This window comes from Hemitrygon akajei, chromosome 5, assembly GCF_048418815.1.
Source record: "Hemitrygon akajei chromosome 5, sHemAka1.3, whole genome shotgun sequence".
Lineage (NCBI taxonomy): Eukaryota > Metazoa > Chordata > Chondrichthyes > Myliobatiformes > Dasyatidae > Hemitrygon > Hemitrygon akajei.
In genome coordinates, this window is record NC_133128.1 from 135,862,995 (window position 1) to 135,879,688 (window position 16,694).

Consider the following 16,694-nt stretch of genomic DNA (forward strand, 5'->3'; position numbering starts at 1 on the left):
AGGTACAAAGGCCCAGGTATCCTTATAGCTATAGTTTTATTCTTCCTTTCAAAGTGTGCATAAAAGGCAATGAGCACATCTGGAAGTGAAGCATCACTGCCATTCACAATATTAGGTTTCACTTTGTAGGAAGTTGATGTGCATCCGATTCCACCTCCAACCTTGTTTGGAATTGTTCCTTTGCTCTTGAGTAGCCCTCCAGAAGTCACACCTTTATAAGCCTTTATACAGTCCTGGATCACCAGATTTGAATGCCACAGATCTAGTCCTCAGAAGACAACAAAACTCCTGGCTGATGCATGGCTTTTTATTCAGGTATGTAGATTATGTTCTCATGGGCACACACTCATCCACACAGGTTTTAATGAAGTCAGTGACAACTGTGATGTACTCATTCAGACTCGAAGACTATAGAGAAAGTGGGTGAATGGGACTACAAGTGCTTTAAGGGTAATGGCCCAGGTATGATTATCTGTGTGATTTGATTTGTGAACATGTCATATTAACTGCACTTAAGTGTGTAACATTAATTGGGAAGCAGTTCTTGCTTTAGCCCCCCATTGATGTAGCACTGCAACTTCAATACAGCAGAACTCTGCTGGCCTGCTAAATGTTATTGATGTTAACCAAGTTCTAATCTTTTTATCTTTTTTAAATCTAATTTAGATGCAAGTTATGAAAAGTCAGTTTAAATGTCTTACCTCAGCCAGCAAGTGTGTGACCATATCAATGTCATTGTACGTTCTTGTCATCTGATCCACCCTTTCAGAACTGAGAACTGGGATAAAGATTGAAATTTAAAGGGTCATTAATCTGGGTCAAAACCCTGTAAGATCTGTAACATTCAAGTTTACTTAACTTAAAACTACTTCAAAACTTGAACATCTTTCCCTAAAAGTAAAACTCTAGCAATTGAAATAAATGCCCAATTAAGCTCTTAAATGAGTCTCCTATTTAATATTATTCTATCAATGAAACAGTTTCTCATTCACTATCTTTTCTGTATCTTTTATTAATTAAAAAATAATTAAAGGAAGAAAATTACACCAAGGGTCAGGATTCTCTATAGTCTGCATGGGTGGACTGGAGCAATGTGTGGTTAACTGCCTTGCTCAAGGACACAACACGCTGCCTCAGCTGGGGCTTGAACTCACGACCTTCAGATCATTAGCCCAATGCCTTAACCACTTGGCCACGCACCACCCCATTCCTCAACACTTATATAATGTATCTGCTTGAGCTGAAAGAGACCCATTTCTATATCAGTTGAGGAGAGCCAAAGCTTGTTATTTCTCTTTTCAAGAATAATGTATGTCTTAAATGTGTCTTAAACACGCACACACGCATGCCCTTAACTCCTGGTGGAATTGTCGGGGCACCGTCATGACAAGCTTTTTGCACCAATCTTTTTGGTGATTGCTCATTGTACGGCGTGTCTTGGGCATCTGAAACCTGGCGGAGCCCATCCCTCTCCAGGTTTCTTTTTTTATGAGGTCAAGTTGCTAGCTCGACACTCAACCCAGGTACGGATGGAGAGCTTGCAAGAGTGCTGGCCGGATTCGAACTTGAGACCTCTTGCCTCGAAGTCCAGTGCTGATGCCACTATGTGTACCTGCCGGCACGCCTTAAATACCAACCTTCAAATGGATACTTGACTTGGGATGCATTAAAAGGCTCAATACAAGACAAGTCACAGGAAGAGAATTAGAAAATTCAGCCCATCAAGTCTGCTCTGTCATTAGAAGATGGACTGAATTATTTCCCCTCATTCTCCAGCCTTCTCCCCATAATCTTCGGCACTATTACTAATCAAGAATCTCCAATTTAAATGTACACAATTGCTTGGCCTGGACATGGTTAAAAAGCTGCTCCAAGAGCTTGTTAAAATTAGATTAGGAGGAAATTTCCTCTTTAGGAGGAAATAAAGTGCAGCTCTGCAACCTTTGGAAGAGTAAACAAGGAAAGGGAATAGACATTATACGAGAACTGCAAAGGATTAGAGGAACATAGGAGTACATTCCAAAGATCCCCAAGATACGAGAACAGATATGCAATAGAATGATATGGACGGGCTTAGTATCTTTGTGACAATCACTGTTTAAGTTGTACTTAATATAGCTGTCTTCTTTTTGGTCCAATTTAGATTCTGTTTAGTCATTAAAGCAAAGTGTAAATGACAGAAGTCCTTGTATAGCAAAGGTATGAATTTCATGCCATTAACTCTACCGAACGTGGTGATTTTATATAATTAAAATTGGAATCATTAAGCCAATGAAGTTGCCCAGATTCTGTCACACATTATAAGACCATAAGACATCAGAGCAGAATTAGACCATTTGGCCCATCGTGTCTGCTCCACCATTCAATCATGGGTTATCCTTTTTTCTCCCCTCCTCAGCCCCACTCCCTAGTCTTCTCTCTGTAACCTTTGATGCTGTGGCCAATCAAGAACCTATCAAGTTCTGCCTTGAATACACCCAATGACCTGACCTCCAGAACTACCATATGTCATAACTTGGTTTCAATATATCATAAATACAAGTTGGTTATGCCGCTACTCCACTAACATAAGTGGGGCCTCTGGCCCCATTACTGGGAAGAGGGGAGAGGAAAGGAGAAAAGTTGTTTTAACTTATGAAACGTCACATTTTAAAAAATTTTTTTATTCTAGAACAGTTCTATCCAGCTTTGAATTTGTGCTGCTTACTGCTTATCAGGAGTTAACCAGGATGTTTTTTCTTACATTGTCCAGTAGCCCCTCAAAGCTTATCCCATTATTTTTCCAGCAAATCTCGCACCAGTTCCTCATTACAAGTCTAATAGCGTGTGTTACCAATATGAGTTAAAGCCTAAATCCATTGATGCGTCATACCGCTATCTTCAGAAAACAAAGAAAAATCAATCACAAGCCCAACATGGCCCCATCATCACAAAAAAACTGAGGAAGAAAAAAGCCCAAAACAAAAGAAAAATATACAAGAAAATATACAGTTAAAATATACAAGAATGAAGCAAACTTTAGATTAAGGATCTTCAATAATGTGACATTTTCATCTCCCAATTCTTAATTTCACAATGCACTACAAATTATATGAAAATATAAATCATACAAATGGGGGAATGTGGCAAAATCATAGGCTAAGTGAAATGCAATTGATTCCAAAGCAGAAGGATACTCCTACTCAAGATTATTTTAAAAACCAAACAATATTTCAAAGGAATGAAATATCTGCTCACATTAGAATGAAAGTAATTGCTCTTGTAATTAAACAAACAAAGCAATTAGAAAACAGCAGCCATTTGAACCTACACTTGAACTTTAAGTGCAACAGAAAGATTAAAGGCTATATTTGATGACATAGTAGGAATTATAAGTACACAGATTCTCAATGATAGTTCACACCTTTTGACATTTAACTATTGTATCAAACTATGTATGGCTCAAAGGAAGTTTCAGTTACCTTGAGGACAACTGCAAGACATTGGGAGCAACGAGGAATTCTCTTCCTTTTCATAGAAAGCTGAAGGAGGGGATGATAAGCCAAAGAAAGATACAGATGCAAAGAAAGGAAGAGTAATAGAGAGATGATAAAAAGGTCAGTGAAACCACGGTGAATGGGATTATCATCAATAGCATTGCATGCAGAGTGCAATTAAAACTAGATTAACCACCAAGAGTTCCCCATTGATACCTGTTTTTTAAAAAAAAGTGAAATTAACAATAGAATTGTAAATGACACAAAGTTATTTTCCCATTGTGACTTGCAATTCTGTTCTCCTTTTTCAATAGGCAATTAACTTTACTATCAGCCACTTGTATGTCAATAAATAGGAAGTCCCATGACTGACATCCAGGACTTGTCCAGGGGAATCAATAGAAGATCTTAAAAGCAGATATTTTCAGGTTCAGTATGGGTTGTGTTGAAAATTTAACATATTCCGTGACAGAGTGTTTTTTTTAGATTATTATTTCACATGAATAGTAAATGCTATAGGTCCAAACAGATGTCATTTTTCAATTGGTTCCTTTAGTAGCCATGCATCTATTTTCTGTCTGTATTGTATTTTGTGGCACGTTTATTATGGTAATCTCTCACTTGGGTTGGGGTGTGGTAGAAATAAAAGAGTACAGTTATGTATTCACATTTAGCTAGTTTAGTTTAGTCTAACATGCTGGAGGAATTCAGCAGGTCGGGCAGCATCCGTGGAAACGAGCAGTCAACATTTCGGGCCGAGACCCTTCGTCAGGACCATCGTGTTGTTTTGACCACAGCATCTGCAGTGTACTTTATGTTTAGTTTAGTCTAGTTGAGGGGGGTAAGCCATGGAAAATTATATTTTTGTTGACCACTATTCAATCATTATTAGAATGCATAGCTAAGCTAACTGGGACATTATTGGAATGCTAACTTTGTTTAAATAAGATAGTTCAAGTGCTAACTTCTTTCCTTCGCTAATTTGAATGCTATACTGCTAATTTAGCCTAATCAGTCATTTAAAAAAATATCGCTACAAGATTGTTCTTTGTTGGTTTTGTAACAAAGGATTGGAAGTATTTTCTTCGACTTTGGAACTTCTTTATTTGAAAGCTTGCTCTTGGCGGTTTTGGTTTGTTTTAAAGTAACTGCTACATTTTATCAACAAAAGAAAAGTTACACCAAATGAACACCAGTCTATGGCAAGGGACTGCCTCGGACTTCAAACTCGATTCTCAACACTGACAATGATACACCGAAACTGGAGCAGCTTGAGCAAGTAAACAACCGCGCAACTAGAGAAAATAACGAGTGTGTTGAATGCTGGAGGAACTCAGCAGGCCAGGCAGCATCTATGGAAAAAAGTACAGTCGACATTTCAGGCCAAGAAGGAGGGGGAGGTGAGAGAGATACACAAGGTGATAGGTGAAACCAGGAGAGGGAGGGATGAAGTAAATAGTTGGTAAATAGAGTGTACCACTCTATAATAGCATGGAATTGGCGCCAATGACCCAGCAGTTGAGGCTTGTAAAAGAGAAATAAAAGCTAAAGCTAAGGCTAATCTAATTTTAAGTCTTCAAAATGAGTATGAAACAAATATAAACAAAATTAAAATATTAATACTATCAATTAATGATCTTAATAAAATTAAAGAAAATGTCTCACAAGTGCAATCTTGTCTTGAGGATTTGACTAATCTCTGAAGTTGTTGCTAAGCAACATCACATGCTAATCTCGTTACTTCCCAAGCTTGAAAAGGTACGGCAAAATAGACGTTTCTCAAGCACTGATCGCCATTTCAGTGCATTCATATGGAATGTGAAACAATGATTGAACCAAACACATTATATTGAAGGTCTTTTTGCTGCAACAAGTGAATACATGTCTTATCTTCCATCAGACAATGTTTCTCAAATTCCAAGGCACATTTTGACTAAGCATACAGCAGGTGACCCACAGAATGACATGAAACTAAACAATAGTGTGTCTAATGTCAGCACTCGAATCTGTGTTGCAGGAAGCTCCAATGCAAGTGAAACCTAAGAAGAGTAACAAGATAGCAGTAGTGCTTTCCTAGAGCAAAGTAGAACACCAATGTTCTGCAGAATGGGCCTCATGAACAAGCTTAATCTCACAGGAAAAAAGAACCCACATTCTCTTACTCACCATGGGTCAAGAGAAAATCAGGAGTAGCTACTTTGTTTCAGGATTAGAAGTGGCTGGCTTAGATAATGAAAACTATTGTGAACTAGCTGACATCTGTAAGCAGGAAAGCATGCCTGTCCACAAATTGAACACACCACGGCAGAGGGATCTCCAGGGATGGTCTCGCATGAAACATGTCCATTTGCCAGAGAATGATTCAGAAATTGAGCTGCTGATAAGGACAAATGTGCCTAAAGCACTGGACCCATTGCAAGTGATTTGCAGTGTCCATGATGAACGTTATGCAATTTGAACAATGTTGGATTGGGACTGTGAATGGACCACTGAAAGGAGATCATGGTGATGGAAGAGACTGTGCAAAATCAGAGATGACAGTGAATAGGATCTCACGTTTTCAACTCGGATGAGCTCTGGCAGTGACAGCTCAAGACTGACTTCCCTGATTGCAGTCAGGATGAACAAACTTGGTTTGTCAAGAGAAGATCAGAATTTCATGGAGCTGGTGTCGAATTCCACAAAACTGGAGGATGGCCCACTACCAGACTAGAACACCTTTGAGAAAGAAAGAGGTTAACATACCAAATAAAAGGAAAATTGCTGAACAGAGTGCTCTAAATCTAAGGACAAGGTTTAAGACAGATTTGTCATTTCACTCTGACCACACAGCTTTCATGAAGAATATCATATCCAAAGATAATGCTGAAAGAATACCAGGAGAGAATCTGGAATATAGTGATGGAAAAGTCTGGTGTATTCCACATCATGGTGTTATCACCCCAGAAAAGGGAAGCTTCATGTTGTGTTTGACTGTGAAGTGACTTTTCAGGGAATATCACAATGTTCAGCTTTCACAGGGGCCTGATCTTAGTAGCTCACTGATTGGGGTCACAACCACATTCAGAAAAGAATCAGTGGTGTTCATGGTAGATATTGAATCGATGTTTCATCAGGTTAAAGTACCTGTGAAAGATGCATATTTGCCGAGGTTTCTCTGGTGGCCTGATGGTGACCTCAGCCAAGATATAATGGACTTCAGAATGGTGGTACTGTACATCTCTTTGGATGAACTTCATCACCAAGCTGTGCCAACTTTGCCCTTAGGAAATGTGTAGAAGACAATGAAGAACAAGTTCAGCTGCAAGACAATGAATAAAGGTTTTGGATTGCTTCTATGTTGATGCCTGCCTTGTGTTAATGTTCTCTGAAGAAGAAGTGGTATCTCTTTATCATGAACCTTGTATCCATTTGTGCTGGAGGCCGCTTTCAACCCAGAGCGGATAAGCAACAGATAGTGTGCTAGCTGGAAGACTTCAAGGTGATTGGATGTTTGAAACCCCTAGATTTTGGAGAAATTACTGCTGCAGTTACACCACTTTACTAAAGCAAGCGAAGGTAGCTATGGAGCAGTGATCTACCTATTATTTCACAAAAAACACACTCTGATGCAGTGCTTTTATCATGGGAAAATCTAGGGTAGATCTGTCAAAGTCAGCTTCCATCCCTTATATGGAGCTCACAGCTCCTATGATTGAAGTTGTGTGGACACATTGTAGACACAGGAGATGCACATGCAACTTCAGGACTTCAGTATTCTGGACTGATAGTACTTTTGCACTGAAGTATATCAACACTGAACTGTCCAGGTTCCAAACCTTCATTGCAAACAGAGTTTCAGAAATTCTTACAGTCTTATAAGCATCTTAATAGAGGTTTGTAAACATTTCAAGCAACCCAACAGATGTAGCCTCTAGAGGGTTGAAAGTGTCAGGGCCTCAGTATCTTCTTTAGCCTGAAAGGGAATGGCCTATGAATATCGAATGTTCTGGAGAACTTCTGTTAGATGATCTGGAAGTCAAGAGGAGTGTTAAAAATGAATGCCGTGCAAATTGAAGAGGTGGTGAACATGGTAACACTTCTCATCCTGGATGTGTTTGAGGAAGGCAATGGCCTGGATTCTTAGGTTTAAGAACTTGCTCTTGTTTCTTTGTCAGAAGTGGAAGCAAGTGAACATCACTCTTGCTCAGTCTGATTTGGATGAAAAACAAGGGTATTCTTTAGAGAGAGATTGAGAAGGCCAAAGGTCAGATCATCCGAGATTGTTTCTCAGTGGTGGAGCTCAGAAAGGCTGAATGGAGATCATTGCATTTGACTAAAGAAAGCAATTTCCAGATGAATTCTCAAGTTTGCAAAGGGAAGAAAATATGAAAAGATTCAGCCATATTTTCGAGCTCAATCCAGCACATGAAGATGGTGTCTTGAGAGTTGTTTGATGGCTTAGTAGGGCAGCTATGCCTGAAGAGTCTAAACCTCCTGCTATACTGGCAAAGTATCTTCACATCTCAGATCTCATTCTAAGGAATGTACATCAAGAGCTCGGATATGGTGGCTGTAACCACACATTATCCAGGTCGCACCAAAAATATTGGGTTCCCGGAGCTATTACAGCTAGAAGAATCCTGTTTAAGTGCGTTGTTTGTCAGTGGTTGCACACAGCTCCAGGATGCCAGCACATGGCCTATCCATCTCTCATCAAGGTCTCTCCAAATGAACCTCTGTTTGGAAATGTAGGAGTGGACTACTTTGGTCCTTCTGAGGTGAAGGGCAGAAGGAGTAGTGAAGAGGTATGGGGTCATATTTACCTACTTAGCTACTCGAGCTGTTAACATTGAAGTGGCATCTTCTTTCCACACAGATTTCTTGTTAAACACTTCAACACTATAGCAAGACGAGCATAGGTTCTTGAACTGTGCTCTGATAATGCCACAAACTCTGTTGGAGCCATTAAGTGAATTTTTAACCCCCACCCCCCAAGTTGGTCCACATCATGTAGGAACATGGGAGAGATTGTTCAGGTCTGTGTGAAAGGTTTTCAGTTCCACCATGAAGGTACAGAATATTGACGAAGAGGATTTCCACACAGTCCTTTGTAAAATAGAGGCTATTATCAATGGCTGTCCAATTACTAAAGCATCCGCCCATCCCAATGATTTGGAAGGACTAAAATCCAACCATCTGTTGCTTCTATAGACTTCACCATCCTTGCCATCAAAAAAGTTCCAAAAGGAAGACACTTGTGCTTATCACAGATGGAAGCAAGTCCAATATATGTCAAACTTGTTTTCAAAAGAGTGGGTCAAGGAATATTTACAACAGTTACAAAATCATCAGAAATGGTCAGGTATAATACAGAATTTCCTCCCAGGAGACATTGTGCTTAGTTGATGACACAGCACCTCGAAACTCGTGGATTGTGGAAGAATCATTTAAGTCGTTCCAGATAAAAGAGGCTTTGTGCTGCAGGTGCACATCAAGACCAAGATCAGCTGTTTGTACAGACTATGGCTAAGATCTGTCTTCTACAGGAGGCAGAGGTCTGAGAAGCTACAGCGCGAGAAGCTTTATGACTTTGACTTGACAGAGCGTGGTAGGAAAGATCACTCTGTACTGGACTAAGCGCTGGTAAACTCTGGCCTAGATGAGTGTTATATGACTTGACTGGAAGAAGAGATAAGAAAGGACATTTATATAAGTATTGATGTTTGTCCTTGAAGATCTCATGGCTCCAATTTTACCAGTATGTAGTTGTAATTATGTCATGACAATTAAAGGGCCAGGATATAGCAGCCATGTATTTATTTTCTGTCTTTTGGAGCCACGTATCTATTTTCCGTCGGTATTGGATTTTGTGGTGCATTTATTATGGTAATCTGTCACATGGGTCAGGATGTGGGAGAAGCAAATGAGTATAGTTATGTATTCACACTTAGCCACTTTAGTCTAGTTGCGTGGGGGTAAGCCTCAGAGCATGATTTTTTTTGTTGACCTCTATTCAATTGTTATTAGTATTAGTTACCTTAACTGGGATATTAACCTAACTAGGTTGCTAACTTTGCTTGAATTCATTAGTTCGACTGCTAATCACATTACTTCGCTAATTCGAATGCTATATCGCTAATTTAGTTTTGTTAGTTTTTTTTATGGCTACAAGATTGTTCATCTTTGCTGATTTCATAATAAAAGGATTGAAAGTACCTTTATCGGCTTTGAAACTTCATTATTTGAAAGTGTAATACCAATCTCTTTGCTTTGTCTCTCAGCAGTTTGTTTGTTTTAAAGTAATCACTACGGTTCCTTACGGTTGTTAAAGCTGGGGGTGGCAGTGGGGATAAACTTCCACTACCTATTAAATGCTCCCAATGGTGTGCATCTCAAATAGCCTCTGACAACCAAGTCCAGCTCCTGGCCTTCACAGGTAGCTTAGTTACCAAGCCTGATGGAACCATTTCTACTGGCAGGAGAAGGGGCAAAGATGGGTCGCTGGCACCTTAAAACCAGTCGCTTTCAGCAGATGGGGCTCATTGGCTGTGGTTGGCATCAAGGAGGAACACACTGATCTTAAATGTCTGCTGCCTTGCATCTACACCCACTCATGGGGAAGGCTTCAGGAATAAACCCAGAGGAAAAGCCTGGAGCTGGAATCCCTAAGGCAGTTCAATGCTGACTGGCAACACCTGCCATGTCACTGGCGGCAAGCTGTATGGGACTCTGCTGTTCCTTTAGATTCATCTGCTGCGAGGAGAAGGGGAGCCTGCTGTATGGGCAACAGCTTGCTCTCCATATCGTACTGACCTCACATGTGAGGAAGGCCTCACATGAATATCAAGCTGCAGGTGTAATAGAAGGCCACTTTTTGCCTTGAACTTGCAGTCCCATTGAATAAATAATTGTTAATCTGGAAACTAATTCCATTACCCACTTTGGTTAAGCAAAGTAATTGAAACCTGTCAAATTTATTAATTGGGCTGTTGTGGATATTTTCTAAAGTCAAGTGTATAGTCTTTAATTAAATTGCATGAAATTATTTGAGAAAAAGTTACAATTATGTTTGTTTGCAATAGCGCAATGGTATGTCCGTAACAGTGCATTGGTATTTTCTTAGAAGTGCCTTACTCTGGATTAATCTGTATTTGGAAATTTGAAGTGCCCTGTGCCATTTTACAAAATAATATGACATTTAAATTTTGAATCATCAAATATCTATCAGCATGAAAGAGGTGTGTATGTATTGACAAAGTTACATAAAAGGTCAAGATTAGTTTACTGTTTGATCTTTGGTTCCAATTCTTATAGTTTGATAACTGTAGTAGTGTGATTACATTTGATACTGGAGTGGAATTTGTTTACAAAGGGAGTTCTATTATGTCCAAAACCTAAAGTCACATTGGGAGGCACAGTTAATAGAGGTGCTCTCTCATAACTTTCATCCTGACCTTGGGTGGTGTCGTGTGGGGTTTGCACATTCTCCCTGCAACCATGTAGATTTCTTCCACTTCCCAAAGAAATCCAGATTGCTAGGTTAATTGGCTGTCATAAATTATCCAAAGTATGCAGATGAATGGTAGAATCTGGACAGAGTTAACGGGAATGTGTGAGAATTTGAATAATGGTTAGTGCAATGGTACAGCTAGTAGAGCTGTTATCTCAAGTCCAGTGACCCAAGTTTAATCTTGTCTTTGAGTGCAGTTTACATGAAGTTTCCATGTTCTTCCTATGACTTCAATGGTTTGCTCCAGATGTTCTGCTTTCTCCCAAATCCTAAAACTTCAGTTCTAGGCTGATTAGACCATCATCCCCATTCATGCAAAGCAGATAGATTGCAATATTTAGAATGGATTGGGAATCCACGAGTTATAGAATTATAGAAAAATACAGCATAAAAACAGGACCTTCTACCCACGGTATCTGCACAGAACACTGATCATCCAACCTACATTAATAAGATCTGTTATTCTCCCAGATTCTATACTCGCCTACACTAGGATCCATTTACAGTGGCCAATTAACCTACTGACCCGCATGTCTTTGAGATATGGGAGAAAACCAAAACAGCCAGAGAAAATCCACATGGTCACAGGAAGAAAGTTTAAACTCTGCAGACACAGCACTGGAGGCTAGGATGAACAGAGTTTCCTCTCCTGTGAGGCAGCAGCTGCACATGTTGCATTTTAAAGAATGTGGGTAAATATTTTTAAAAAGATAAAATGAATAACTGAGACAACATGAGGACTAAAGGCCAGATAGGTTAGCTGTAATGTAAAATCCGAACACTCTTCAGTTTATGTAATACCCATAATTAACTGCTAAACATCTCTAGACCCACAAGACAAAATCTAACATGTATGTTATCAGAGTTAAAGTTACAACATCTTTTTCTATACTTCAATCACCATTATCTGATGATAAAATTAAGTAAAGATCACTCATAATGTTTTCCTGTCATATAATTTAATGATCCATCCAGTGTAGTCCAGAGTCTAGAATTTGTGGTTTAGACATCTGCTTTAACGAGGCAATCTTCTATTAACCCTGCATAAGATTACTTGATTACTTAAAATCAACATGCAATGTTAATACATTCCAATGGTGACTTTTTGGAAACAAATAGGTTAGTTTATAATCCTGTTAATTTTAGCAAGAGTCAACAATACCAATGGCGTGATTTTTGTTTTTGCTCTACTGTTGTACTTTCAAGCTCACAAAGAACTGAAAAGTTTTGGGAGCTAGACAGGACGAACAAACCACTCAGCTAAAATGAAGGCTTCAGCAAAATATTATGGAACAACAACAATCAGACAGCTGCTCTCTGAAATGCAATGGAGTTTATGAAATTGGCCCTACTGCTGAATACCTTGGTCTATTCTGTACAGGTTACAATCAACTCACTTACTTTACCTCCTCAGCCTTTTCCTACTTCTGCATTACTTCGCAACTTTCTCTTGTAGTTACTGAAGAGCTTCAATACAAACCATTACTGTGTCTTGATCCACAGACGCTGCTCATTTTCTGACACTTCCCGTCATAATTTAAAATAACTGAATACATGTATTACCCTTATGTACTCTTTAATTGACAATTTTTTTCCCCAGGCATGCCTACCTAGTTGAAATTTTGCTCTCCTAACAATTTCCAGTGGCTTCTTTTACCTTGTTTAACTTTATTCTTTGTGTTTATCAAGCTTCTACCAAAACTCGCTACCAGCCCAGATCATTTTTCTTACCAATTGTCTCCAGCTTCAATTTATTCCAGGTAGATCCTAATTGATATTCATTACCTCCCCCCCTCCCCCACAGAATCACCCATTTGAGCGCTCCTCAAATCACCATTACATCTACATTCAGAACCATATTCAGACAGGAATATTCTAATTCTCTTCTCAGTCTCTTTCAGAGTTGTCCTGATCTGTGGTTACCTTTACATCCTTTCCCCCAAAGTGTTTCACCTTCCTTTCAAATATGACATTGCACAGACAACACCTGGATACATATCTCGATCCTCCTTCTTCTGCTTTTCTGATCCTATCTTCCTTTCAAACTAATTTATTGCCACACATGAACTGCCTTAATCCTTTTTGACTAACTGATTGATTTTTGAAGGAATCAATCAATTCTCACCACCCTCCTTTACCTTTCTCAAATTATTCCTAACATTTGATCTAAACCAGGTACTGCCTTAGTTATTGAATACACTAACCACTATCACTGAATTAGATCATTCAGATTCTTAGTGCTACTCATCACCAAGATCTCCATTTCTATCATTTACATAGATTGTGTCAAAATACTCATGTTTTCCCACATTATTTTGAGTCAATACTCCATACAATAACAGTTATTCCAGCACTATATACCCTCCAGGAATTTGCTTCATTCAAAATTGTTATTCATATTTTAACTTGCACCGTATCTTAATCAAGCCAGTGCTTGTTTATGTACACTGCGCTCTGTTGTAGTAATTTTAAGCTCCCACTGTGTTTAAATCCTTGAGCAAACTCATTCTTCCCTCTCTTGAACCTCACCCAGTCGTTCATGCTTCTGAAAAAAAAAACAAAGGGGACTCTGCCTTGAGCTTTTGGGAATCCAATCACATATTGTTTCTTCATGTGCCTCAGTCTCAAATTTCATTCAGCAATTCTCCCTTAAGAAGTCTTGAAACATCTTACAGTATAAAGAACAAATTAAATTTTTGTTCTTGAGGTCTGCAATGCTGAACATAATACATTCCCATAGTCTGTTTCCCAAATAACTTGTATGGCAAGAAATTGTTTTGTTTAATCTGTAAAGCTATCCATAGTGCAGTAGAATTTCAAAATCATGATAAAAATTGTATGCTGGGCTAAACAGAATGAGACTATATTAGAAGAGCAACTACAACATGGTTGTAAATTCTATTTTTAATTCAGAGAGAAACTGAATCTAGTGTGCTGCTTGGTACTTCATTCAATTGCTCTTCCTTTCACTATAATCACTGTAAATATAATAAAAAACATTATTAGTTATTTCCCTATAATTATTTCAAAAGACAATCAGTTTAACAGGCAAATCAAGCTTCCAATATCTATTACGTTTATGTTTATTATGTTTAGCCTTATCAATATTTGTAAAAATCCTTCACTTCAATCTTATTTACATCAATTCAAAAACACCACGTACCTTGATGGTAACATCCTGTATACCATAAATGTTTACACACCATTACAAACCAAAATTACATGACTCCATTTTTAATGGACATGGTGGCAATGGGCACAAGCTAAAAACTACTGAACCAATGAAACACTGAAAGTACCTTAAAATCACAATGTGAACTCCAGGCCATCTGAAAATGTTGTTTATGTAAATGCATATGCATTTATATTCTACTCACAGATGGGGCAGGAACCAATATAAAAATACAATTAGCTTAACTGAGTTAAAAATTAATTGGTTATTGTTTAGTTTTAAAGGAAGTGTTAGATAAGGTCCCTCCATGTAGGCAAATGAACAACAATGAAAATTATGAAAAATAAGGATATTCTTCTTCTCTTTTGCCTCCAAAAAGTGTGTCACCACATACTGAAAGGCAAAACATCAGCACAGTTGCTGATTGAGAAGTACAAATAAATTACAGAATGTACTTCACTGCAGTTAAGAAATCCTTGTTACAGAACAGGTTGCGATGCACAAATTGTTCTAATTTTGGAAAGCTGATTCTCTATAGCCCCCAGACAATGAAACAAATCCTCCAATAGGACTCTCATGATACCATACACTATTCTCATCACTGACTAATGTCTACATTAAATTAAAGTGCAATTGATAGCTTTGTAACCACCATATTCTAGTGATATAATTCTAATGACATCATCTGAGCAGTTTCTAAGAAGTGCTGCAAATTAATTTTGAAGTGAGATTAAGTTCTCCATATGGCAGTGTTGGAGAAAACTTGGTTGGGAAAACTTCAACATACCAATTCTAAGTTGAATGACTGCACTATCCCACACTTCTCAGTCCCCTAAACCCCAATAAACACTTTCTTTTAATAGCCTGCTAGGGCAATGGTAGCAAACGCACAGGGACCCATAGGTTGCACCAGTGGGCTACAGGAATTAGAGGCAGGCTGAGATGGCTGTAATGGGAGCACCATTCTGCTTACCTTGAAGCCAGATTCTTACTTAGTGCAACAATGCCATAATTGGAGTGAAGATGCATCATTATACTTTTGAATTTTAGAAGATTATAAATATGTAGTGTAGCCTTCGTACCCACAAAAAAAAACAAATTGCCTGTATTCATGTTCTTTCCGCAAAGGGCAACAAGAGACTGCAGCAGTCACAGAAGGGTAAAGGAGAAGCTGAGGTGGAGAGCTGGGGATGACACCAGAGTGGGGGTGGAGGATGGAACTGGAGAAGGCTGAAGGTTATAGTAAGTGAAGTGTGGATGGGAGGCAGAAGCAGAGGGAGCCACAGGATTTATCACTGATATAAATTTATATTTTGTTGAATGTGTGCCCTTTCACATAATGATTACATGTTACAGTGTCAGATTAGGGGAAATAAAACTTATGTTAACCAAAAATCATTTAGTTCTTCCTGGAACCAAAGCTGACTCAATTTTTGGAGATGACCTCGTGCAAGAGTGGGCCTGCCTGAGTGAAAGCTGCATCAAGACAAGGGTTTAGATGATATGCTGACAGAGACAGTGTACAGACATCTTATAGTCATCACCCAATCTGAACATAGCCCTTGAAAATCTAGCTCTTTACACAGCCTCTTTGTTCTCTAGTCACTAGGTATTCTAAGACAGGAATGCACACAGTAGCCATGGGACAGTTATTTTAATAAATCTAATGTACTACTGGCTTTTACTCATAGATTATATTAACACCCAAAAAATGCATGGTGATTATACACTCATTACCTCCTGTTAGTGTAAAAATCTAATCAGCCAATCACAAGACAGCAACTTAATGCATAAAAGCATGCAGACACGGTCAAGAGTTTCAGATGTTGTACAGACCAAGCATCAGAATGGGGAAGAAATGTGATGTAAGTGACTTCGGCCGCAGAATCATCGTTAGCGCAAGATGGGGTGATTTGAGTATCTCAGAAACAACTGATCTCTTGGGATTTTCATGCAAAACAGTCTCTGGAGCAGAGGATCCCAACCTTTTTTATGCCATGGACCAATACCATTAAGCAAGGGGTCCACGGATCCCAGGTTGGGAACTCCTGCTCTAGAGTTTACAGAAATGGTGTTTAAAAAAAAAAGGCCTGACTAGTTCCAGTTGACAAGAATGTAACAATAACTCAAATAACCACATTACAACAGTTGCTGCAGAACAGCATCTGAGTGCACAACACATTGAGCATTGTAGCGGATAGGCTACAACAGAAGACGACCACACTGGGATCCACTCCTGCACCGAATAAGTGGCCACTGTGTGTACATGCAAACAATGGGATTCAGAAATGTACAAAGTTGCTACTGGATCAATGTTCGTATGAAATTTCTGAGCTGAAGTTTGGTGACAGGGGCTTGTGTTCTACTTGTACACAAGTGCAATTGAGAAATAAGTGCAAGTTGTCAGAGTCTATTTAACTGTCAACAACACATGGCATATGGGACAATAACATCCCTACCAGAAAATGAACTGAAGCACAACCATTTTTTGTTTAAATGCACTCCTCTCATATTAAGTAGAAGTAAAAGATCCCATGACATTTTGACAACAAAG

General features: G+C 38.8%; 1 protein-coding gene across 4 annotated transcripts in view; it reads right to left on the bottom strand.

Moving 5' to 3' along the window:
* trak2 (trafficking protein, kinesin binding 2) overlaps positions 1–16,694 on the bottom strand; it is a 97,339-nt gene that overhangs the window by 34,541 nt on the left and 46,104 nt on the right. For 2 of the 4 annotated variants that reach the window (XM_073046576.1, XM_073046577.1), the window contains 2 exons: positions 3,462–3,521; positions 702–778 (listed from right to left, as the gene is read on the bottom strand). In XM_073046576.1, the coding sequence (XP_072902677.1) occupies positions 702–778; positions 3,462–3,521 (137 nt within the window). Of the gene's footprint in view, positions 1–701; positions 779–3,461; positions 3,522–14,267; positions 14,289–16,694 lie in introns of those variants that run through there. The other 2 variants (XM_073046579.1, XM_073046578.1) reach the window with 2 other exon arrangements.